Here is a 25374-nt window from a genome sequence, read left to right as displayed (position 1 = left end):
CTAAAAAGCCGCAATCCGCATATCATATTAATGAAAATATTTTCCATTCTGTTTCCCTTCCTAACATTTATTATTATAGAGATATTGCATTTATTATGGCATTTATTTATTATTAAATTTTAAAGTCTAAAATATTGTACATGTACAAAATTGATTGGCGAGATTTGTAATTTAAAATTGTGAATAAAAAGTTTGACAAAATTATTATACGGTTTTATTTTTAATACACAAGTTACACAATAGATGGCAGTAGTAGCCCCTTGGCCACATAAACATAACGTGAATGGGAGGCTTTAAAGTAATATATGTCAAAACAATTTTGTCTCTGGGAAACTTCAAATTGACAGAGTTGTGTCGAGTGGACGATAGTTATTTCGCTCGATTCTTGCTTTATTTTTATTGCAATGAAATAAGAATATAGTTTAAGGTGTAAGTCTAAATTATCGTTAACACTAAGCCTTTAAAATGTAAATGTGCTTTTGCAGTTAAGTGCACCGATCTTATAATCTTTTAAGAGTAAGTATTCGTGGTGATAATCAATTTTTTACTTTTGTCGTTCCAGCCGCTTTTGTTATCAGTTGTAATTACAAACTTTAATTGTACAATTTACGTTTCAGTCGTTCTAGCAAAAATACATTACTGTGTACTCTAAAAAGTCGCCACAGTCGTTTAAAATCAATACAAGTTAAGTCGGTCGCGTTATTGTTTATATGTTATTGACTTGAAAAGCGTAAATAATTTGGTGCCGGCGTGTCATTAACTCATTGGGGCTGTAAACAATGCATACAAATGTGCACTAGTTACAAGAAGAATGCTATGTATGCTGGAAATATTTGCTATGCTGATTCTTTTATTGCTGCTTTACAGTTTCTATAGACTGTAGAGAATAATGTTTCTTCTATATTAATGAAGTTATGAGGAGCAAAAAATCAAGTAGGCCAAGGTCATATAGATAAAATTAAAAGGTTATTTTTTTACGAATGTATTTAATCTTATCTGACTCATCTTTACCAGTAAATATTTTCAATTAATTTGGACTCTATGACATAATTTTACTTGTGTACTTCTGGTTACTCATATAACCCTCTGTTCTTATAAATCTTATGTATGCAGTTAGTTAATTATTTCGATTGCACATAATACTTTTGCTTGCAATGATTGTAGAAATATTACACATCGACCACGGCGTAGGTAATTCTATATACGCTGGGGAAACCTTTATAAACATCCCACATAGCCCGTATTTCGACACTATGATCGGTGGGTAAAAAGTACTTTTTTCTATTATCCCTTATAATTTTTTACATTTTGCTTATACTTATCGCAAACGTAATCTTCAAGCAAGCAAACAATGATCGTCTTAGAGCACATTGATTGTAAGAGACCGCCAACCGATTATCCGTATCCCTCTAACGATACCCATATTATCCGTTCCGTATCCCTATCCCTATCCCTATCGCTATCGCTATCGCTATTGCTAACGCTATCGCTAACGCTAACGCTAACGCTATCGCTAACGCTAACGCTAACGCTATCGCTAACGCTAACGATATCGCTATCGCTATCGCTATCGCTATCGCTATAGCTATCGCTATCGCTATCCCTATCCCTATCGCTATCCCTATCGCTATCCCTATCGCTATCCCTATCGCTATCCCTATCGCTATCCCTATCGCTATCCCTATCCCTGTTCCTATCGCTATCCTTATCCCTTATCAAGATGTTTAATGATATAACACTAAGTTCTCGCGCTTTGTAACATATTTAAAGTCACATACAGGTCGAACGCGATTAATTAATATTATTTTTACCTTTTTCCCCAACGTTTCGGCCAGGTTGCACTGGCCGTGGTCGCGGAAGACTGACGTTCCAGCAAAATGTCACCGGAGATGTAAACAACACAAAACTACCCGATATTAATTTATATAAATGTTCGGGGTAGACAAATAAATATAATCTACCCGCTTTTAGTTAATGTTTATTTCCCATTAAAGGTAAAAATAATGTTAATTAATCGCGTTCGACCTGTATGTGACTTTAAATATATGTTTAATGATTTCTTATCAAGTGCTAAAATATAAAGTTTCATGGTTTTATCTTTTAAAATTAAGAAATCCCATACAAACTTTCAACCTCTTTTTCAACCCCTTCATCCCTTTTTTCGAAATAAAAAGTAGCCTATGTTCTGTCTCAGGGTCTAAAGATTGTCTGTTCCAAATTTCATCAAAATCGGCTGCGTGGTTTAAGCGGGAAAGCGTAACAGACAGACAGACAGACAGACAGACAGACAGAGTTACTTTCGCATTTATAATATTATTAATATTAATATATTAATATATTAATATATTAATATATTAATATTATAGTATAGTATAATAGTATATAGTATATAGTATATATATATAGTATGGATGGATGGATAATCTTTTGGTTTTGCCAGTTTTATAATTGTATTTTTGTAAATGTTACTAGCACAGCACTACAACCTAAGACAATTTCCAATAATGCTGTAAGTTATACCCAATTAGTATTGTTTAAAAAGAGTAAGGAAAAAATAACTTTTTTTTCAACAGGTCTAACCTAGTAGATAGTGTACCTATCTGTTACCTGTTACGCCAATGTTCCTGGGTTTGAATCCTGGTAGGGGCACTTGAATTTGAATGAATGAATGAATGAAAGTTTATTCACAACAACATATGGTGCATTACAGTAGATGTTATAAAGTATTTATTACATTGGAGATCCTTAATATGCTCTGCCACAGGGCATGTAAAATTTCCATGTTCACTACATGTCAAAGCTATGTATATGTGAATATTAATTGCGTACATGCAATGTCTTCCTTACAAACTAAGAATATTAGGCTAAAAATATTTGTGTGATGAGGACAGATATTAGTTCCTTGCTCATGGACGAGTTCTATGTTCTTGCTTATTGCCTGAGTACTTCTTCTTCTTCAGTTATTCTGTCAGTGCTGAGGATTGTGTCATCATGTAATTCTGTTGAAGACTAGCTCCTCCCTATCCATTCTAACCAGACCATCCTATCTATTTCTCCCCAAGTGCATAGCCTTGTGCAGTTTTAACTGGCATGGGTGCAGTAATTTGAACACACCATCTAGTAGGGATACCTACAACATTTCTTTAGCTTACCATGGGACTTAGTTAATCTGTGTAAAGATGTTTTAAAATAACAAATTATTTGTTTTAAGGTGTGTCAGTAAATTATTCATCATGGGTGTCAGGCGGCTATCAACAGTGTTCTGGGCGACATGCATCATGGCATTTATCTTCATTCTGTATGTGGTGACAGACCTGAGCTTCAAGCTGCCGAGCATCAAGCCAGCTATGCAGGAACTTGATGATGTAAGTTCGCTATTTTAACCTTTTTTCTGTGAAGAGAACCATATTGAGCGCCTGACATTATGTAATCCTTAACTTAATTTTAAAGTTTAAGGCACTATTTATTTATTGTGTCCTCTCATCTCTAACTTTGAACTTTCATTTTAATAATATACAAAAAAAAAATTAGAATATTTTTGAGTTATCTACGGAACCTTAACGGTACGCGTGGTTCATTACACGCAATTACCGATTCTTACTATAATATATTCAATATATCGTCACTACTTTTAAAAAATCTCGTATCTCACGCTGTTCCTCAAAGTTAAAACGCAGTGTCTATATGCATTCCATACATACTTACTACAATTTTCTTTTCATTGACAGACGAAGATACAAGTTTTTTTAAAAGTAGTGACGATATTCAATTATTCATGTTAAACTCTGAATAGTCTGATTGTATAAGACTATTAGTTTCCTAATAGACATTTCTTAACTCTACCACTATTTCCAGAGTAAATGGTCAATGTTCGAATCAAAGCTCCGACACATAGAGGACGAATTAAATCAGCACCACGCTGTAGTTGGTGAAATCAAATCAGCCATCGATCAAATCGGGGACCATCCCGAACGCGCCCAGGGCCTTGTGCAGGAGAATGTTCTACAAGTTCCCAAGCATGGGGACGAAGCACAAGGACCGAAGCGGGTTGAGAGTCGGGAGAAAACGGAGTTTAAGGCGGTGGTCGCTGAGCCGCCCAAGTTGAGACCGAAGCTGAATGAGTCTGGGTGCCCCTTGCAGACGCATGTCACACCAAAGACAGATGTACAGGTATGGTTCTCATATTCTAGATTTTCTCGTAATAGGGAGTATTTCTGCAATTTTCTACCATTAGAGTGCAGCAATGGCAACATCCTAACGCGAAAATCGAAATATCGTTATGTGCCTTAATTATTAAATATGTTAATATCACGAGCATCTTGATTTGATTAGTTTTAGTATCATTTATCAGGAAAAGGAGTATCTTTTAGATACGGATTTGTTTAATCAACATGCCACTGAAGATATCAAATCACCGGAATTCTGGTTTATTTTGCTGTCATATTTGCCAGCACATTGGTCAACGTCATTTGAGATTATTTACATTTAATTTACTATGATCATAAAGTGTAGATGTAATCTATTAAGGCTGATTTGGACGGCGTTATCGCAACGTATTTTAATACGTTCCGAACTGTTTCATACAATTCAGCACTCCATTAAAAACCGTAATGTAAATGTGTTCTCGGACCGTGTAAATGGGCCCTTAGTTCGTAGGCATAAAGATACGAGTTATACGAGCACGTTTCGTCCTTAAAACAATGTGATACCTTTTACTTGAATATGTCACATATTTAAAAACTTAACACATTATAATAACAATCATTAATAGCACACTCAATGAAGCCTATCTCGCGGGAAATAATTCGTGTAAAATAAGTTTGACTGCCTTGGCACACACATTCTTAAAATTATTATTCGCAATCTGTCAGATCAATCTGAAAAAAATCATAATCTTAAAAAATAAGACTGTGTGTGGACAGTTGCGAAATTGTATGGGAAGCCGTGCACTCAATCTGATTTCATAAGATTATGATTTTTTAAGATTATGAAATTTAAGACTGTCTGTTGCCGGCCTAAGATGTGTGGTGTGGGCCAAATATAAACGTTAAAGTGTTACACGGTTAAGTCCCATTCAGTTCTAAAAATTAAGAGTACAGTTCATTTAATTCAATATGCTGAGACCAACCTGAACAATTGAAATCTTTTCAGATGTTATCAATGTACGATAGAATAATATTCGACAACGAGGACGGCGGCGTGTGGAAGCAGGGATGGAAGATTGAATACGACGACAAACAATGGAGTCAGAAGAACAAGCTCAAGGTGTTCATTGTCCCGCATTCTCATAACGACCCGGGTGTGTATTCACAGTTATTTATTTTATTTATTTGGATATGAAACAAACGGTCTAACAAAAATATTTATACAGTTTCTTCTCTTAATCTAGACCCATAGTTTCCATTTTTCTTTAACAAATAAAATTGTAGTAAGTATGTATATGAAATGCACACAGACTTACTGCGTTTTAACTTTGAGGAGCAGTGTGAGATACTAGATTTTTTCAAAGTAGTGACGAAATGTTCTATGAGGACGTGCTTCGTGCCTCAGAACATGCGTGCTGCCTCGGCAGAGGCACGTCTATACAGAATGTTCGCCGCGCTAGTGCATTGCCCCGCAGCGTGCCTCGCTTTGTGCGGACCCGGCTGTTCAGCCATAATTACAGTAAACTCAAATAATCTTACGTGTCAGAGTGCGTAAGTCGTTTATGCCAATTTCCAGTGCCAAAAAAAACATAGAATCTAGTCATAACATTTCATGAGAATCGGTTAAGTATCGCGACCTAGAGGAGAATACCTGGACATAAGAAAATTCTACCCAAGTTAAAACAGGGACCTTCGTTAAAGATTTATCATTAAAATTATTACTAACGGCCGGTTGCATCAAACCGTCTGTCACCGTTAAAGCGTTCGTCAAATTTTATTGTATGGGAAGTTCCATAGACGTCTGCTGCGTGACGATGTGTCTGTCAACTGTGGTTGATGCAACTGGCCCTAAAGCTTTAAATGTTACAGGATGGCTGAAAACCTTCGAGAACTACTACAAGACGCAGACGCGCGCGATATTCACCAACATGTTGGACAAGATGGTGGCCGGCGTCGGGCGCAAGTTCATCTGGGCGGAGATCAGCTTCCTGGCGCTCTGGTGGGACAACGACGCCTCGGACAAGGAGAAGGACATATTTAAAGGGTGAGATATACATACATACATATATCACGCCTGTATCCCATAAAGGGGTAGGCAGAGCACATGAACTACTAAGTTTCAGTGCCACTCTTGGCAAAAAGGGGTTGAAAGAATTCCAAAATTATGACATTGCAGTGACAGGTTGCCAGCCTCTCGCCTAGTGAGCGTGGTGGTGAGATATATAGTCTGGTAAGCTATTTCCGTCACTAGAAACCGGCAAATTTAAAAATGTAGGCGTAAAGGAACAATGAACAACTTGCCGGAGGAAACGGAGAATCGGGAGTCATGAAGAGCCAGGGGAGAAGCCTTTATCCAGCCGTAGGATACTCAAATAGGCTAAGTAAAAAAAAGCGGTGATGACTTAGCGACTCGTACCTATATAATTTCAGTATCGCGCATTATTGTGTGATAAATTTGTTTGACCAGCTGTATGAGCTATATTTATTGAGGTTATTCTTAGGTCATACTAAATAATAAAGAAACGCGATTTACATGAGCATTTAGAAACATATGATGGTATATAAACAATTTACAGTTTATTCTTTCTGTAGGAATGAATTGTTTGAAAAATATTTAATTTGATTGTAAAAGTATTACAGTTAGACCAAACGAATTCGGCAACTTTTAAATATCACGAGGCACAAGGGTTATTTGAAACCTCAAATTTACATGAAATTATGACGTTTACTTAGCATATAATAATGGTTGCCAACATTGCTAAGACTGAACTCTTATTCCATAGTTTAACATTTTTCTTAATTCATTCATACTGGCGCGTTTTTCAATTTATTACTCTAAAAACCATAACACTGAAAAATATGTACAATTCTCTATTCCTCGTCCCTCTATTAGGTATTAAATTAACTATCTCTTTTCTTGTAGCCTCCTAAACTCCGGTCAAATCGAGATCGTGACCGGCGGCTGGGTGATGAACGACGAAGCCAACTCCCACTGGTTGTCCATCATCCAACAACTGACGACCGGCCACCAATGGTTGCTTGACCACCTCAACTATACACCGAGAAACGCGTGGTCTATTGACCCGTTCGGGTATTCGAGCTCGCAGCCATATCTATTGAAGTTGGCTGGGTTTGAGAATTCGATTATACAGAGGGTACATTATAGAGTGAAGAAGGAGTTGGCGTTGAATAGGCAGCTGGAGTTTAAATGGAGACAGTTATGGGGTAAGTTTTAATTATTAAACTGTAATTTTTGCTACATTAAGTATGATCGGCGGCTGAACGTTGAAGCCAACTCCTACTGGCTCTCCATCATCCAACAACTGACGACTGGTCACCAATGCTTGCTCGACCACCTTAACTATACACCGCGAAGAATTCAGAAGAAACGGTTCTAACAGATCTAACAATAAGAAAAGTAATCGTGCCTCCAAGTTCATTATTTTTTTTCTCATTATACCTTATTTATTATGTTAATGTTTAAGATATAATGCCCACATATCAAAATAATACACGAAGCCAACATTTCGTAATTCAGGCTTTTACGCACTCGTCCCAACGAAATCATCATCAGATCATTGATTGGAGTAGGTAATCCATTTATTTTCTGGTGAGGTGCAATGACCCTTAAAAGTCGCACTATGATGGTGTTATGTAAATAAATTTGGTATGTACACGGTATAATGGATAAACGTTTACTGCCTTTCAGATAGCATCGGCAAGACTGACATGTTTACTCACATGATGCCTTTCTACTCCTATGACGTTCCTCATTCGTGCGGACCCGATCCCAAGGTATTATATATTTTTATTCCTATTGAACCGTACAAAGAGATGCAGCAGAATATACAAATGAACACTTTGTCAAACAAAAGGGTCAATTATACGCCAAGGTCACGGGTGCCAGCGATCCGATGTAAATGTAATCCATGCTTTAAAGTTGACATTGTAAAGGTTACTTTGAGGTAAATGTGTGTTTGAACACAATCGCATTATTTCTAAATTATATTTTTCTACTCGTCGACTGTAATCTGTCAATTAGGATACCACAGACTAAACTATAAGTGCTAACTTTTCAGTGTTGGATACTCTATGGCAGTTCCGACTCAACTATAATAATCTCATTATAGTTGACTTTAGTTAACTGTAATAATTTCAAAAATAGAACTTCATACAATTTCTATACTAATTTGCGATACCTGGCAAATTTGTCGGCATCTGAAACACATTTTTTTTTATCTGTCGCGTTATCGGCCAATCAGAGACGGTTATTACAAACAATTGGTTGCTAGGTAATTCGATGTTGATACAACGGTGAACGACGCTATTAACATTAATTTTAACTTGCATGAATGATGATATTTCCGTCCATTGATGATGAAGATGATGACACGTAGAAAAAGTATTGTATACAATAGTGATATAATTAAACTTTTCACTCTCGTAACGTACTATTAGGCCACTCAGCAAAGCTTCGTGGCCTAAACATGGTACTCGACTGAAAAGCTTTGTATTATATCACGATTGTATAAAATACTATTATGAATCCGTTAATAGCTGGGTCCACACCACACATCGGCTTTTGTCTCGCGGGGAACCGTCCGTGCTCGTGCGCTCTCGGTTGCCTCGCACTTGCCTCGCGAGGCTGCTCGGTCAGCGTGGGCCTAGCTAATCTGGCATTCCATTTATGATTGTTATCGTATTTTAATTTACTACAGAAATTGTTTGTTGTTTATAGATTTGCTGTCAGTTCGATTTCAAGCGGCTGCCAGGAAATGGCGTCACTTGCCCGTGGGGCGTAGCGCCCAGAAAGATAATTCAAAAGAACGTCCATGAGAGGTATGCAAACTATAATTGTCCTTTTCATATCAGATTAGTCTGTATTAACCCCTCTATTCCTGTCCATAGACAAAATTTTAACTTGATGTCCTAAGTTGGCTGGAATAATAGAATTGATTGGATTTAGTTTGATGTTTTACAGTATTTCTTTCATGTTGGTAAGGTGAAATATTTTGTGTTTCACTTGGTGACTTGAATTTGTTTGACCCACGTGGATCGAATCCCTCGTGACGCTCAAGATGCAAATTTTCGAACCACTCGGTACTCTCGAATCAATATTAGAATATTTCTCTTGCTCAGGTACATATTAATATTAGCACGAGCGGTAAAAAATAACTTTGCCCTCTTGTAAAAATTGACTATTGTACTCACAGGTAAAATTTAGAATATACTACTCCTTCTAGGTCGCAACTGATCCTTGACCAGTGGCGTAAGAAAGCCCAGCTGTACCGCTCCAACGTAGTTTTATTTCCGCTTGGTGACGACTTCCGGTTCGACCGCGCCAACGAGTGGGACAACCAGTACCAGAACTACGAGATGATCATAGACTATATCAACAACAACGATCTTTGGAACGCTGAGGTAAGTTATACACTAGTGTAAAAGAAATGTTTACCGTTACATCATAAGTAGAAGACATCTCAAACTCTACTTTTTTTTTTAATACTACGTCGGTGGCAAACAAGCATACGGCCCGCCTGATGTAAAGCGGTCACCGCAACCCATGGACGCCTGCAACTCAATCAGTCACCCCATTAGAAACTTGTTGTACATTCCCTTTTGCTGTGTTAAGTACACAGCAAAAAGGAGTGCACAAGTTCTAAGGAGGGTTTGGGTTGCCGACGACTCAAAGGACAATAGACGGAACAAGTTAGTTCCGTAAGTCCTCCCGTCATCAGCACACCGCACCCTCGTTGAGCTCTGGCAGCCTTACTCACCGGCAGGAACACAACACTATGAGTAGGGTCTAGTGCTATTTGGCTGCGGTCTTCTGTAAGGCGGAGGTACTACTAGTCTAAAGTTAACTTACCACTTGGCGGCGACTTCCGCTACGATCGCGACATCTGATATCGGATCGGATAATGTGAACACGCACTTAGACTGTCAACGCTTGGCATAGACTTATTTATTTTATTTAAATAAATATTTGTTTCCAGGTCCAATTCGGAACTCTCCAAGACTACTTCAAGGCGTTGCACGAAGAGATGAAGCTGTCCGACTTCCCCGTGCTCTCCGGAGATTTTTTCACCTACTCGGACAGGAACGAGCACTACTGGAGCGGGTACTACACGTCGAGGCCCTTTTACAAGAACATGGACCGCGTTCTGTTAGCCTACGTCAGGTAAATAAGAAATTATAAAAAATATTTTTATTGTGAACTTAATGTGCATGCAATGAATGTGATAATTAATATTTAATAATCAGAAACTCCTTAAATGAGATTTGAACTTGTGAACTCTGAATTTATTATAAGCATAATGCAATTATTAATATACCTCTATTAGGAGAATAGAGAGGATGAAAATCATAAGTTGTCAAGGAAAAATATGTAAATATTATGAAAGAAAATAAATTTAAAAGCGAATTGTTTTTATTTTAAGGTACGATTAGAATTATTTTGTATTTATTTCTAGTGTAAGCAATCGTAAAATGTGTATTTTTGCCTACAGAGCAGCTGATATAATCACGGCTCAAGCGACATCATCCAACTCAGTGCCCTATATCACTTCGCTGACGTTGAGAGACAAGGTAACTTAAAACATATTATAAGCAAAGGTACTATTACTAAATGGCATTCTAAAACAAAAGCTACCTACACACATTTATACTAGACACTTACACACACTTACTTACACTTACGCACTTAGATGGCGACACTGATTATACATATTTAACAATTTTAATACATTCCTGGTAAAGGATATAGCTCAAATTGTCAAAACCAGGCAGTCAAGCATGGTCGCGCGATATATGATATAAATGAAATGAAATATTTTATTTCATCAGGTGTCCCTTTCGCACATTTGTAAGTGCAATGGGGACGGCCTGATGTTTTTATCGTTTATCGCGCCATCATGCTATCGGTGCTGATGTTATATCAGTTGTCTATGGGTGTAAAAAATTTTCTTGCCTAAGTTTTAGAGTTAAAATTCACTTACTATGTATACTGTATTCACACCTAAGTGTCCTATCATTTTAAATGAAATGTCAAATATGATCACAGACAATAAAATTACTAGTAATGCGAAAAGTCGGTAAATTACGTGTTAACGACAATGCTTGTTTGAGTGAAATATGACATGGACTGTTCTTCTTTTTGAAAACTGTGAGGTAATCCATTCTGCTATAAGGTTGATTATCTTTTAGATCATATTATATTTTTGCCATATATTCAACCTTGTAAAGCAGAATGGATTTACTGTGTTTGAGTGTCCTATATTTTTAACGTCATCAGAGGATATTCAATTTTGCATCACATACTATGAATGTTTTCGTCACGTTTGCTACAATTCTGTAGAAAAGGCTAGTTCTATATTCATTTTATAGCAGCATCTATTAATACAAGTATTGGTCCGTTTTTCCAGCTACCCTAAGGTTGTCTGGAAGAGATCGCTTTTTAGCGATAAGACCGCCTGTTGTTATCTAGTTATACTCTCACTCAACATTCTGTATATTTTTTGCATGTAAAATGCTAAAATAGTGCAATAAAGAATATTTACTTACTTAATATCCCAGGTGGAGGCAGCGAGGCGCTCGCTGGCTCTGTTCCAGCACCACGACGGAGTCACCGGGACTTCGAGGAACGACGTGCGAGCTGACTACGCTGACAAGTAACTATCTTCAATTTAAGTCTCCTCTTGTTGAAGTATTTCTCCCTAGCGAACATATTCTGATACACAATGCATCTTTTAATTTCTTTATAGTTTTGGTTTGCTCTTCCTTCTCTTTCGTCCTGTCTTTGTTTTTTTTTTTTAATAAATGGGCTTACTCTTGGCCACAGACTAGCCAAAGGTAAAGACGTGGCGGAGTGAGCTCGCCCATTTGTTTAACAGATGAATGGCTTGCCCTTCGTTTTCATGGCAATAAACTAGTGGTTCTGTGAGCTGTATACGTCTCGAGTATAAAACTTCAAATTAAATGAATAAATCAGAAGAAACTGAAGTGGTATTATAGTATTTTTTCACTACAGATGGTGTTTTTTTACGCACTAGTGCGAGAAGTGGTTCATTATATGCCAGTGGCCCGTTTCTCGAAAGGTGGCCCGTTTCTGTATTACAAGTGTGTTTCCATGACAACCCATACGATTTGACAGTTCGCGCACTTGTAATACAAGGCTTGTACCTTTCGAGAAACGGGCCCCAGGTCGAAACTTCGAATGGCCATCTGTACTGTAAAACGTCGTTCGATACACGTGCGAAAAGGAAATTCGTAACTCGTGTCGATTTAAAACACGACCGAACGCCACTCGTTTCGAACTTCCTTTTTTTCGCACTTGTATCGTAATTATCGAACCTGTTAAAAAGCCATACTAGCACTGAAAATTTAAATATGTACAAGTGTGTTTTCTATTCTTCAATACGCCCTCGATATCACATGAAAATATCGGTGTTTTCTTGTGAACAATTTTGATGTCACAGCATATTATGGCAGCGAACAGAATATAAACTGGCCATATTTTTTCCAGAATGCTAAAAGCCATCAAACACAGCCAGTCCGCCATCCAGCAAGCGGCGTACTTCCTCCTCAAACAGCCGGACATCCTCGACCAGACCCAAGAAGACGTCTTTTTCGACGTCGACGACATCTGGCGGCAGAAAGATGAAATCCCCTCGAGAATCACTATGACTTTGGACCCATTGGCATCTTCTAGAAGGGTGATTCTATATAACTCGCTGACGTTTAGGCGTCAACAGATATTGACTTTGTTCATTTCTACGCCACATGTCGAGGTGAGTTAAAGTTTGTTTTATTTATTCTTAAAATCAGTCTCTAAAGGCAAGTAACACTCCTGGAATCGGAAGATATACACTTCTGACGCTTACTATTAGTCGGGAAGCTTTTTTGCTTTCGTCGTAACTTTAAAAAAAGCCCGACATTCTCGACCACACCTAAGAGGATCGAGGATTATAGAGAGTTACTGTCGAAGTAAAATGTGTAATCACAGTGCATAGACTGCCATCTCTTGACACAGGCTTAAAACTTTTAAACCTCAGTTTTGACAATTTGGCCCATATTCTTAGCTTGATATGTTTTAAAATGTCAAATATTAATATTAGCGCCATCTAGCTGAGCGTACCCCAAAGGTGTAATGCCATCTAGGCCACCGTACCTTTTTCTGTACGGAGTTATATATGTCTTTGACCAAACCCAAGAAGACGTCTTTTTCGACGTCGACGACACCTGGCGGCAAAAGATGAGATTTTGTCTCGGATCACTAGGAGTTTGGACCCGCTTGAGGTTAATATTGTGCTTAAGCCGTCTTCAGTTGACGTCTTTATCAGTAAAAAGTTTATGTCACGTCTAGGTTAAAGCTCAAATAATGGTTCTAATAAAATACTAATTTTGTTACAGGTTTTCGATCCAGAAGGAAAACCAATAATGTCCCAAGTGTCACCGGCGGTGTCAGGGCAAAAGCGGCTAGCATTCGCCGCGAACAAGTTCCAACTGTCCTTCCCTGTCACTGTGGAGCCTTTGGCCATCACTACCTACACTGTGTCGTTACGGGACACCTCCAGCATTAACAAGTGAGTGTAATCCAGAAGGGAAACCAATAATGGCCCTGTCACCGGAGTTACAAGGTGAAAAGCTGCTTGCATTCGCTGCGAATAAGTACTAACTGACCTTCTCAATCACTGTGGAGTTTTTAGCCATCACTACTTACACTCTACGGGATACCACTTGTATGAACAGGTAAGTAGGTACAGTCTTTTCGAAAGACGTCAAGATCGTGTCGCCATCTCCTTCGCGGTCTGCCGTCACAATATACCACGTAAAATTAACCCTTGTAATCCACACGGTGCACAACACGATTTGAATTAAATTTAAACTAATTTTAGAACAGGGCAGATATTAGACTTATAGTTTTTCTGATGTCTGTTTATGTCTTGGCGACATTAGACTTGTAGCTTTTTTGCCGGTGTACAAAATTATGACATACATACATACAATCACGCCTGTATCCCATAAAGGGGAAGGCAGAGCACATGAAACTACTAAAGCTTCAGGGCCACTCTTGGCAAATAAGGGGTTAAAAGAAAACGAAACTGTGGCATTGCAGTGACAGGTTGCCAGCCTCTCGCCTACACCACAATTTAACCCATATCCCATAGTCGCCTTCTACGACACCCACGAGAAGAAAGGGGGTGGTGAAATTCTTAACCCGTCACCACACAGGCTTAAAACAAAAAGGCAAAATTATGAACTTAAAAATAATATTGTACGCATTAATTATATAACATATTCGCAGCCTGGAAGGGACCAAAATCATATTTTCCCCAAATATTTTTGCGTGTTTTTATTTTTTATAAGAACAAATGACATATTTCTTTATTTTAAAATTATGATATCACATTTTGAAAAAAATAAATTTGTAGGCAGCATCAGAGTAGTTATGATAGTATTTAATAGGTGGCGCTAAAAAATCGAGGTACGATTCTTAGTATGAAGTATGTAAATCCTATATAAATAATCCTTGCCCAAACTTAGCAAAGCTTGTACTGTAGGAATACTCAGTTGTATAAGTGTGTATAAGTATGACCGATTCCCAAATATAAAATGAACAATAACTTCCAGATACACCGCGTTCTCCCGCGTGCGCGTCTACAACGCAGACTACTGGAACATCGAGCTGCCCAACATGTTCGCCGTGGACCAGCCCGCCGCGCGCCTCAGTGAGGACGTCGCCTTCCAGGCCGGCAACGGGACGAGACTGGTGGCCAATATGAACGGACTTATCAAGGCCATAGTGACGCCTGGTGGCGAAACTGTGCCGGTTCATATGGACTTTGTACAGTAAGTTCTATCCTACTTAATAGAGTCTATAGTAATCGCAGGCCTTAGCGAGGACATCGCTTTCCAGGCAGGGAACGGGACGAGGGTTGCTAACATGAATGGACTGATCAAGGCTGTAGTGACGCCAGTGGGGAAATCATGCCGGTCTATATGGACTTAGTGCAGTAAGTCATTACTTAATACAGTATTTATGTATATTAGTCGGGCCGTCGGGCGCCTCAATAAAGGCGTCGGTTTCCAGGCGGGCAACGCGACCAGAGTGGTGGCCAATATGAACAGACTTATCAAGGCCATAGTGACGCCTAGTGGGGAAACTATGCCAGTTCATATGGACGTTGTACAGTAAGACATTACTTAATACAGCCTATAGTTATCCCGGGTCTTAGCGAGGATGTCGCTTTCCAGGCTGGCCACGGGACTAGGGTGGTGGCCAATATGAACGGACTGATCAAGGCGATAGTGACGCCTAGTGGGGAAACTATGCCGGTCCATATGGACTTTATACAGTAAGTGTAATACTGATTATAGTACAGTGTATATGACAGCAGCGAATCATAGAGAAGACGTTGATTTCCAGGCTGGCAACGGGACTAGGGTGGTTGCCAATATGAATGGAATGATCAAAGCGACAGTGACGCCTAGTGGGGAAACTATGCCGGTCCATATGGACTTCGTGCAGTAAGTATTATGTTATAGTCTAATTAAGAATTCTCACAGCGTCTTCATAAGAAAGTATCTTTCCAAGCTTGGAACAAGACCAGAGTGGATGCCAATATGAACGGGCTGTGTGTTTATGAATGATTTTGGAAAAATACAAAAATCCCTTTCTTACAGGTACGACTCCATGCAAGCTGCAGACAACAATAGCGGGGCGTATCTCTTCATCCCCTCGAAGCCGGCGACTGTGTTCCGTCCCGACGCGTTCCCTGAGCTGGTCATCACTGAAGGACCTTTCAAAGCTACCTTATACACCGGCTTGATTGGGCCTAACTCTGCTGAGATCGTGTTGGCAGTAAGTTTATAGAGATATCACTCTGTGTGGGACGGAGAAAACAACAGCGGGGTGAAGTGTGCGGTGCTGCGACACTTGGGCTGCATCGAGCAAGTGGCTACTGCTCGAGCAGCCCCACTGGCAGCAGCACCGTACACTTCATGGCGACCCTGCCAGTAGGGCTGCTCGAGCAGTAGCCACCTGCTCGATGCAGCCCGTGTCGCTAAGGCCGTACACTTCAGGGGCGTATCTATTCATCCTCTCGAAGCCAGCGTCTGTTTCGCCCAGACGCGTTTCCTGAACTGGTCATCGCTGAAGGGCCCTTCAAGGTCACCCTATGCACTGGTCTGAATGGGCCTAAATCAGCTGAGATCGTGTTGGCAGTAAGTTTATAGAGATATCACTCTATGTAAGAGGGAGACAACAACAGCGGGGCGTATCTATTAATTCCGTCGAAGCCGGTAACTGTGTTCGGTCCAGACTCCTCTAAGCTGGTCATCACTGAAGGACCTCTTAAGGCTACACTATACTAATGGACCTAACTCAGCTGAGACTGAGATCGTGTTAGTGGTATATATGTTACCAACGTACACGTAGGAGAAATTATTTCATGGGGCGTCCATTAATCACGTCATACGTTTTTGGCTTATTTTAGAAGCCCCCCCCCCCCCCAATGGTGATATTTGGTGATTTTTCCATGACCCCCTCCCCCCTATACAGTATGGCGTGATTAATGGACGCCCTCTTACGGCACCAATTAGAGTTTCACTTTATTGTTTTTCTACTCCAGCACTTAAATCTGTCAATTAGATTATTGTCAGCGGTATCCAAATTAAGTTCATTTGAGTAACGATAAGAAAGTCTATTTGTCTATAGGTTCATATGATAACTGCTGAGCAGTATTCATATGAATATAGGAGTTCTGTTAATTTTTTTTTAAAAGCACAACTTCCATTTATCAGGTATGTTTTCATTTGCAGTAATAAGTAACTTTTAATAAATAATATAATATTTAGGTTCATAATTTAAATCAAGATGAAAAAATAAACTGAAATGCGTTTTACATATTAGATATTGCAAAACAAAGGTTAAAATCATAAGTTTATCCAATAATGTTCCATTCCACATTTAAATATTCTTGAACGCAACCACATTTTTCGTAATTGAAAACCGGCTTATTTTCTATTTCTCTTGTCTATGGTATGTTTGACATTTGTAAACTTTTGACGGAAGTATTTTAACTATTTCGGTGTTGTGTAGTTTGTTTTAATTCGACGTTATTGTGCAAAAACTTAAGTAATTGTGAGTGATTCTGGTGAACAATATACTTCCGAAGAAATCAAGGCTATGGCGCTCAAAGAGACTGACAATTTGTTACCTGAAAAGTCGATAAAGCGTACCAAAAATGTTATGAATTATGATTGTTTTGCAATGGAAATTGCAAAAATATGTTTCGACTTTCTCTGTTGTTGGCATATTTTGAAGAATTGTGCAACAAGTTCTCGCCATAAACATTGTGGACAGAATATAATAGTTAAGATCCACACAAATATTCCCTTTCATTATATGAAGTAGGTAAGCAACCCATTTTATATTATTCTCGAATAGGTATGTATTTGGCTGTCGTAGAAAAAGTATAGTATACAATCGTAACATTATGAAGGCTATAAAAGTCTCGTACCTTACTTAGGCCACTCGGCAAGCCATCGTGGCCTAACCGCGGTACTCAACTTTTATAGCCTTCATAACGTTACCGTTATATAATATACTATTAAAGACTGATGTGTTGCAATATACATGTGGTGCAAATTGGATGCAACTTTCGAATTGTTTTCTTATGTTGGCGGTCAAAATTTACTTTGTAATGATGATTTATATCTAGCTATTTTCCTGGGGTCGGTATAGTATTTTTTTTTTGTTTTTAGCTAAAGGGTCAAAATCCAGTTTAACCCTCGTGCCTTGGAACCCTCGCAAATGTCAAGATGCCATTTTATGAACCATTAGTATGTAACCTTTTATAGTATGAATTTTCTGAATGGTTTTTTGGCATTTGCCGCAATCTTCTATTATTCACAGCGGTTAGCTCCCGTCTCAACGGCACGCACTAAAGTCTCAGTGTAGTTAAAAAGCAAAATCATGATAGTAAATTTATTTATATGTTTGGCATCAGATGTCGGTGTTCGACAACCCGTCGCTGCTGCAGACGGAAGTGGAGATCTCGAACACTTTCCTCATCGACCCGCAGGTCAACGACCTCGAGCTGGCCATGCGCTTCTCCACCTCCATCAAGAACAAAGACACCTTCTATACGGACCTTAATGGCATGCAGGTTTGTGCTGAAGATTAAACTTTTCTAATAATCAAATAAGAATGCTTGGAACTTTTTTTCTGCCTCCACAAATATGGCCATCACTAATATTCTCAGAGTTCAGTGACCGACAAAAAGCACAAAAAGTGCTACTAACAAACTCTTATGCCTAGATATGGCTATCTGGGTGCCTCCTATTGTCGAAATGAGCGATGTTCGTGTACAAATACGACGCCGCGGGACGAACTGTCAAATCGATTCACGTCACATATAGTTATAGCTCTAGACATAAAATTGTGTCAACTGATTTTTGCTTTATATGTTGTGCGTTGTTATCTAATTTATAAACTTATATGTGTGGAACGCACCCTGAGAAGTTAAAAAAAAAATTAAACTGTTTTATTTCCAAATAACATGTTTTTTTTAACTACTAATCTATCTAATAAAGATTCTTTATCTTTCTTCTGTCTTTTATGGTATAATTATATAATGATTGCAATCATGCACTTTTACATATTTGAGGGTTTCATTCATTATTGGCGTCGTTAACTATTTAAATTAAAAAATTTTACTTTAAAATATTTCTTACCTGAATTCGTTCGTCCCTCCAACGAATTTAATAGTTCGTTTGAAAATCTATTAAAATTTTAGCATACATTTAACCTTTGCCCGTGATTGAGGTTTTGTTACTTCAAATGTTGGAAAGTGAAAAGTGAAAAGTGCCTGTGTTGGGTTGACATGACAGTCGATTTTAAAGTTTCTGAGTAAAATTCTATTCAAGTCATTTTATGAAGAGACACAGGGTGCCATTTTTTTTAATAGTCCTAATAATACACAAAGCCAGCTAGCTCCTGTCGATTTTTAAATGTTATCTTACATTGTTACCTACTGTTTCTTACAGATGATAAAACGCCGCTATTTCGAGAAGCTACCCCTCCAAGCAAACTTCTACCCTCTACCAGCTGCCACATACATCGAAGATTCCGACGCACGCTTGACTCTCCTGACGTCAACACCGCTTGGCATGGCGGCGTTACAGCCAGGACAACTTGAGGTAGCAATCATTGGCTGTACAAGATTATATGATAGAATTATACAGGCATATATTTATTTATTTATTTATTTATTTATTTCACACATACAAATATCATTACAGGATGAACCCAATGCGATATTGTAGTCATATATCTCAATGCCCTAGCTCCCATAAGCCATGGCTAAAAGCAGGAACAAGGAAAATTATGTTTTTTTTCAGTTTAGATATTGTCCATGGTTTTCGTGAAGAAAAACATCTTGAGAAAACCGGACAAATCCCAATAAGCCTAGTTACCCTTCGGGTTGGAGAGTTAGATGGCAGTCGCTTTCGTAAAACTAGTGCCTACTCCAAATCTTGGGCTTAATTGTCAAAGTGGGCCCCGGCATGTGGCTAATGCTGGGTTACGAAAGGAGAATGATGATTATATTTTCCATGGCTTAGTAATCTTCACAGAATCAATTTTCATTTTAATGCTTTTTACTGTACTTTTTTTCTGTTTTGTTTAGGTGATGCAGGATCGACGTCTAAGCAAGGACGACAACCGCGGGATGGGCCAGGGTGTGCTCGACAACGTGCGAACGAGGCACACCTTCCGGCTTATATATGAGAAGGCCAACAACCCCTGCCAGGTAAACTAGCAGTTATATCATCCTCACACAGTCTTAGTTTGCCTTAACCGGATTACGCAAAACCTATAGTTAAGTAAGGACGACAACTTACAATCCTGTTTCATTCAAGAAGTGATTTGCTGTGTAGTCTCACCGAATCATTCAAGGTCAATTGTCGGAAGAGCACTCGATCTAGTGATTATGGTTTGAAGTACCTCAGTATCTTTTTACACTTTTAATGCACATGTTCTGTAGTTATTTTGTGAAACTTTGTTGCATGTACAGCCTGGTAAAAAGACTAGAAATAAAAAATGGCAAGGTCGTAGTGTCATTTCGTCATATCATGGTTCATTTGTGGGTATAGTATAGTATATGAAAAAAGAGTGGAAGGGTCAGTTGGAAGTGGAAGACCTAGGCGAACTTTTCTTGTTCAAATCGGGGAAATATTGCAAAAAGGCCAGGTCAAGTACTCGAAACCGACGAGCGTGTATGAGAAACGTTATGAAAGTGTGTGAAGCGAAAGTGATTTGTCAGGATCGTAGTAAATGGAAATCCGTGATCTCTGCCTACCCCTCTGGGAAACAGGCGTGATTGTATGTATGTATATGTATGTATGTATGTATGTATTTGTGGGTGTCACGGATAACCGTCTTAACTTGCATCTTTTTTTTTGCAGCAAAAGCTTTCCCCGACCATCCCAGCGGTCAGCTAACCCTGGGCGCCCACATCTCATCGCAAACTCTTCTGCACCCGCTCGTGGGCTTGCACTACTCCGCGCGCGCCGGCGCCGCGCTGCCCGCCTACCGGCGCGCGCGCACCGGCGCGGCGGACGTCGTGCTGGCCGGCTTCAGCGCGCATGTCTCCGCCAAGGTCGGTACACACTACACACTAACTATTCCGAGTGGGCTGACCGTCTTCGACGCCTGTATACTCGTACAAACGCGTGCAGTCGCTGGCAGCCTTGTACTCTAGTCTAGGGCAAACGATACATGTTGGCGCCCCATATACAAATCTTATGCTAGATTACGGTTACCATGAGTTGACATTTATTATTCACGCATCAGTATTAGTGCGTTCCGAATGGTCCGCTAGAATTCGCGTAGGTACTTAAGTAAATATCAAATGCTAACTCATGTACCTCATGGTACAACTGTTTAATTGGGTTACCTGCATCATTTTTTAAATATTTGCAGAAGAAAGACGGCAACACAGTCCACGGTATGGGCATGACCTTCCAGAGAGTGCACTTAGACACTTGCTACGGAAACCCCGAGATCAGCAAGTGGTACCCGACCAGCGACGGCATCGTAAGTTTCCAACATATTTATACAACATCGTTTTATTTTAGAGATTTAGTATTTTGTTGTCAAAATTTCATAAACGGAACAGTCCGTCTGTCTTAGTTGGGAAGTTAAAATTTGTAACCTAACCGAAAGGTAAAAAAATAGCATGTGCCTTCTCTTTAACGTTTGAACTGTGTGCAAAAACTAGTCCAAATATTCCCAGGAGGAACCCAAAATCTCAAAGACTGCACTGCTTGATATGAAAACATTCTTACATTTAACCCCTCGTATGCGGCCTGTCAATTTTGATCATTGAAATAGTGACCTTGACATTTAAACAATCGATTATAATTCCCACGCACGGATCCGTGTTTAAACATACGAGGGTTTAATGGTCAGGAGGCAATTACCTTTAGGACAATAGTCCACTATCATATGTTTATCATAGAAATATGATCATAGGCAACATGCTGTCCTTTTTCTTCACGTTGGAGAAAAAGAGAGGCATACAGACCTGTGACCATATTTCTATGATAAACATATAATAGTGGACTGTCGGCCTTAGACGACAATTTTTGAGGTTTATTTTGTCTCAACAATTTTTCATGTCAAGTTTTCGCTTGTTCTTAATTTAAAACATCTCTAATATCACGGTACTATATAATGCGAGTATATTGTAATGTGAATAATCTTCCAGATCCAGCTGTCCGAGCTGGTGGACTGTGCGCCCGAGCAGGTGTTGGACAGCTCGCTGACGTTCACGCGCGTGCGCGGCGCCGTGCCCGACGGCGCGCTCACGCTCTGCCCCATGGAGATACGCTCCGTCTTCCTCAACAAGACGCTCAAACATGGCTGAACACAACTACAGAAATAACGAGATAAATAACAGGTGAATAAGAGGCATAGTCTCCCTTAAGTTTACAGCAAATAGGCTGCGTGTGCTAAAAAGTTTACACGTCACGCAAGCGGAGTGTCTTTTATAAGGATATGTATATTACAACTTACGTGCTCGTCTAATGTATACGCGGTGCGCACAAACTCTTTTATTTTGATATAAAAACCTATCATATTATCCAAAGCGAAAGAACCGACCGATTATGAATTTTATTATGTTACAAATACACATGATCAGGGAGCGTACTTTTCATGCCGATGACATTAATCTGACGTCACGCTCCGTATAGGTGATCCCAAATAGTTTTATTGTAAATTATTAATCATTAGTCGTCAATCATTTTAATCGTGTACAAATTACTTCAAATACAGTAGTCCATTTATATGTGGCATAAATAATACCTACTTGAAATGTGAAACGTGAATAAAATTATTTGATTTGTTTTTATACATAAATTTAATTAAATAGTATTGTTAACAACACATTACAATAAATACGTAGAAAAGAGAATTCATCTCTAACGTAAAGCACACCATCCTTCTTGCATTCATTACCATGCAAATAAATTCATAACTTAAAATGATTAATGACTAATGATTAACAATTTACAATAAAACAATTTGTGATCACCCTATATGGAGCGTGACGTCAAATTGATGTCATCGGCACGAAAAGTACGCTCCCTGCACATGATATACCAAAATCGGCCAAGCCTGTCGGGATTTCCTGCACAGTTGAAGGGATATTTTGTGTCATATTTGCAACTTCATATTGTTTAAAATCTTTACAATAAGTTGGTTACCTTATTCACATTTCACTCTCGATTGAATACTATACAAAAATATGTATGGTATTGACGTTGAGTCGACAAACCAACCATTATGATATGCAAATGATATCCTATTTACAATCTACAGTGTTTGATATAGGTTCGCATCAAAATAGGTATGGCTTTTATTAGCCATGTAACCCCCTGTTTAGTAACTTCTTTGCGTGGGGTCAGTTATCTCTGCAAATTATTTTATTTTTTTCTTAAAATAGCTGCTTCTGCTGACTGCAGATATAAGATTCCAATATGCATATTTTCAGCTAAAACCAAATGTAACTCGTCCTCTAAGGAAGCCATTGCGACTTTATTATTGTCTCCCTTTTAATTTTAATGTTTCATTATGTTTTTTAATTAACTAAATTTCAGAGAGACTTAGACATATCGTTCTATTCCCGACGTAATGCTTATAATTTGTTAAAATGGGAAAAGTGAGTAATGACATTGTGATTTGGGTCTCACAACGACTGAATGTAAGTTAATATATGTGATTTCCTCCTAGACTACTTACTGTTGTGCACGTTTCAAAATAAGATTCATCCTTTTCGCCAACATTGATTTTATATAAACTATTCGGGTTGTTGACCTGCAATTATTTAAATTGCGTTGATGAGACTAATATTTCATTGTCATGGCGACAACCTTGTTTTAAAGCGTGCACATATTATTAATTCTTGAGATAGGTGCATACATAATTGTTATCCTTAATCAAAAACTAGCTAGACCATTTGTATGTATGTAGTTAGCGTAGCGTACCTAAGTACTGAATGACTGAAATTATTGGTCCCACCATTTTTTTTTAATAGTATAATGTTAGGGCTAGTAATTTCAGTCTTTTCATTTTGTTATTTGTATGTATAACTATGTACGTACAGATGTAGTGCATAATGTTTTTCCATCGCATTTACGCACGAAGACGACATGCTATTTCAGTCGATCTCAGTACGAGAAGTACTGACGTTGACTGAACTACGAAGTAGCATGACAAAACGAACGTTCCCGAGAAAGACGATGAAAAACTGTAACGCACTGCATCTGTATTCCGTTTTTCGCTCCAAATTTTTACAAAATTGAAAAAGCGTTAAAAGTAGGCATTTTGGCTATAGGTAGTTAATAAATGAAATTATGTAAAATATTATTATTTCGGATTATATATGGTTGTTTGGAGAAGCGGTCAACCCCTTTCCTTGTGGTAGCTAATCGCACAAAGGTAAATGACGACTATGAAGGCTAAAGTACTTTACAATGCACATGCTCAGAAACTGCTCATTGTGAGTGTAATATTCATGAAAAGTTACTTGAATTGAATGCATAGTACTTTTCTGTTAGACAGTTATATACCTACCGTTAATAATAATTATTTGTTTCCTCGTGTAATACATTGTAAAATGTTGTAGGTATGATATACGTGTTGAAATCTAACTTTCACCTACACTGGTTCAAAAAAGCCTACTTTCCACTCTTGCGAATCGTTAATTTGCAAATCTTTAATACCTACCAAGGTATTGGACAGGTGGAATACCTTTAAAAGTGTGGACGTTATTTGACAACGTACAGCCTTAACGTAGTCATGACTAAAGTACGACGCCGTTAAGCAAGTTGTTTTTATATGCGATCAACGCAGCGCTCAATTTCATTTATCTTCTATCATTTCAACGCTGTGTCTATCGTATATGTAGAACAACCGTGCGGTTCTGGGCGTTTAAAAGGTTTTTAGTTCTACAGTCAGAAATAAAAAGTTTGAAGAGCCATAAAAATGTATACAGAACAGAATAATCTGCACTTTAGGCTCGTGTATACATATTTTGCATTTTGGCTGTATTGGTATCTGTGTTGCTGACTGTACTATATGTCTCTAAGGCTATAATTATGTGTAATGACTTGTATTTAGATTGTTTTTATGTTTGCTTTTAGGGTGGGAATTTTTAGTTGTAAATATTATACGTGTATTTAGAGTCACTTACAGGTCGAACGCTATTAAATATCATTGTTTTACCCTTTTTCCGACCTTGTAAGTGACTTTCAATATGTGTACAAAACGCGAGAACTTAAAATGTTTTTGTAAATATGTGTCAGGGTCAGGGGGCATTTGCATTGAGTTAAAATATAATAAGTTGTGCAATATTCGCCCCACGATAGCCTTTTTATATAGAGAGGCACATATTTATATGTCCATTAGGTTATAGATATTATTTGATGTTTTCTGATTGTATTATTTTTATATTGGAAAATTATCCCACAAACATGTAAAATAAAATGAATTTGTATGTATAGTGAGAAACGATCTCAGCAATCTTTAGTAATAAACAGGGCCCGTAACTTTCATGCCGATGACATCAATTTGACGTCACGCTACATACCGGATGATTCAAATAGTTCTATTGTAATAATTGTGTCGCTTAACTTCAAAACTGGATAAATCCATTCTGCT

General features: G+C 38.5%; 1 protein-coding gene across 3 annotated transcripts; it reads left to right on the top strand.

Moving 5' to 3' along the window:
• The first annotated feature begins 340 nt into the window (after window positions 1-340).
• Window positions 341-22472, top strand: LOC125232524 (alpha-mannosidase 2). 3 transcript variants are annotated; one of them, XM_048138229.1, is made up of 23 exons: window positions 341-516; window positions 3212-3365; window positions 3856-4170; window positions 5152-5299; window positions 6015-6189; window positions 7069-7370; window positions 7855-7940; window positions 8884-8984; window positions 9389-9566; window positions 10142-10326; window positions 10655-10733; window positions 11721-11815; window positions 12670-12934; window positions 13557-13729; window positions 14778-14996; window positions 15831-16008; window positions 18158-18316; window positions 19197-19349; window positions 19838-19960; window positions 20434-20437; window positions 20622-20809; window positions 21133-21246; window positions 21920-22472. In XM_048138229.1, the coding sequence occupies exons 2-23, from the start codon at window positions 3234-3236 to the stop codon at window positions 22076-22078; spliced, it is 3531 nt and encodes a 1176-aa protein (XP_047994186.1). In that variant the 5' UTR covers window positions 341-516; window positions 3212-3233; the 3' UTR covers window positions 22079-22472. The 3 variants fall into 3 exon arrangements, with proteins under 3 accessions (XP_047994186.1, XP_047994185.1, XP_047994184.1); XM_048138228.1 differs by lacking the exons at window positions 20434-20437; window positions 21133-21246; window positions 21920-22472 and having other exon boundaries at window positions 3856-4164; window positions 20616-20809; XM_048138227.1 differs by lacking the exons at window positions 20434-20437; window positions 21133-21246; window positions 21920-22472 and having other exon boundaries at window positions 20616-20809.
• The last annotated feature ends 2902 nt before the right edge of the window (window positions 22473-25374 follow it).

Source organism: Leguminivora glycinivorella, chromosome 13 (assembly GCF_023078275.1).
Source record: "Leguminivora glycinivorella isolate SPB_JAAS2020 chromosome 13, LegGlyc_1.1, whole genome shotgun sequence".
In the NCBI taxonomy this organism is placed as follows: domain Eukaryota; kingdom Metazoa; phylum Arthropoda; class Insecta; order Lepidoptera; family Tortricidae; genus Leguminivora; species Leguminivora glycinivorella.
The sequence above is the reverse complement of the archived record's forward strand: the minus strand, read 5'-3'. Positions and strand labels throughout refer to the sequence as shown.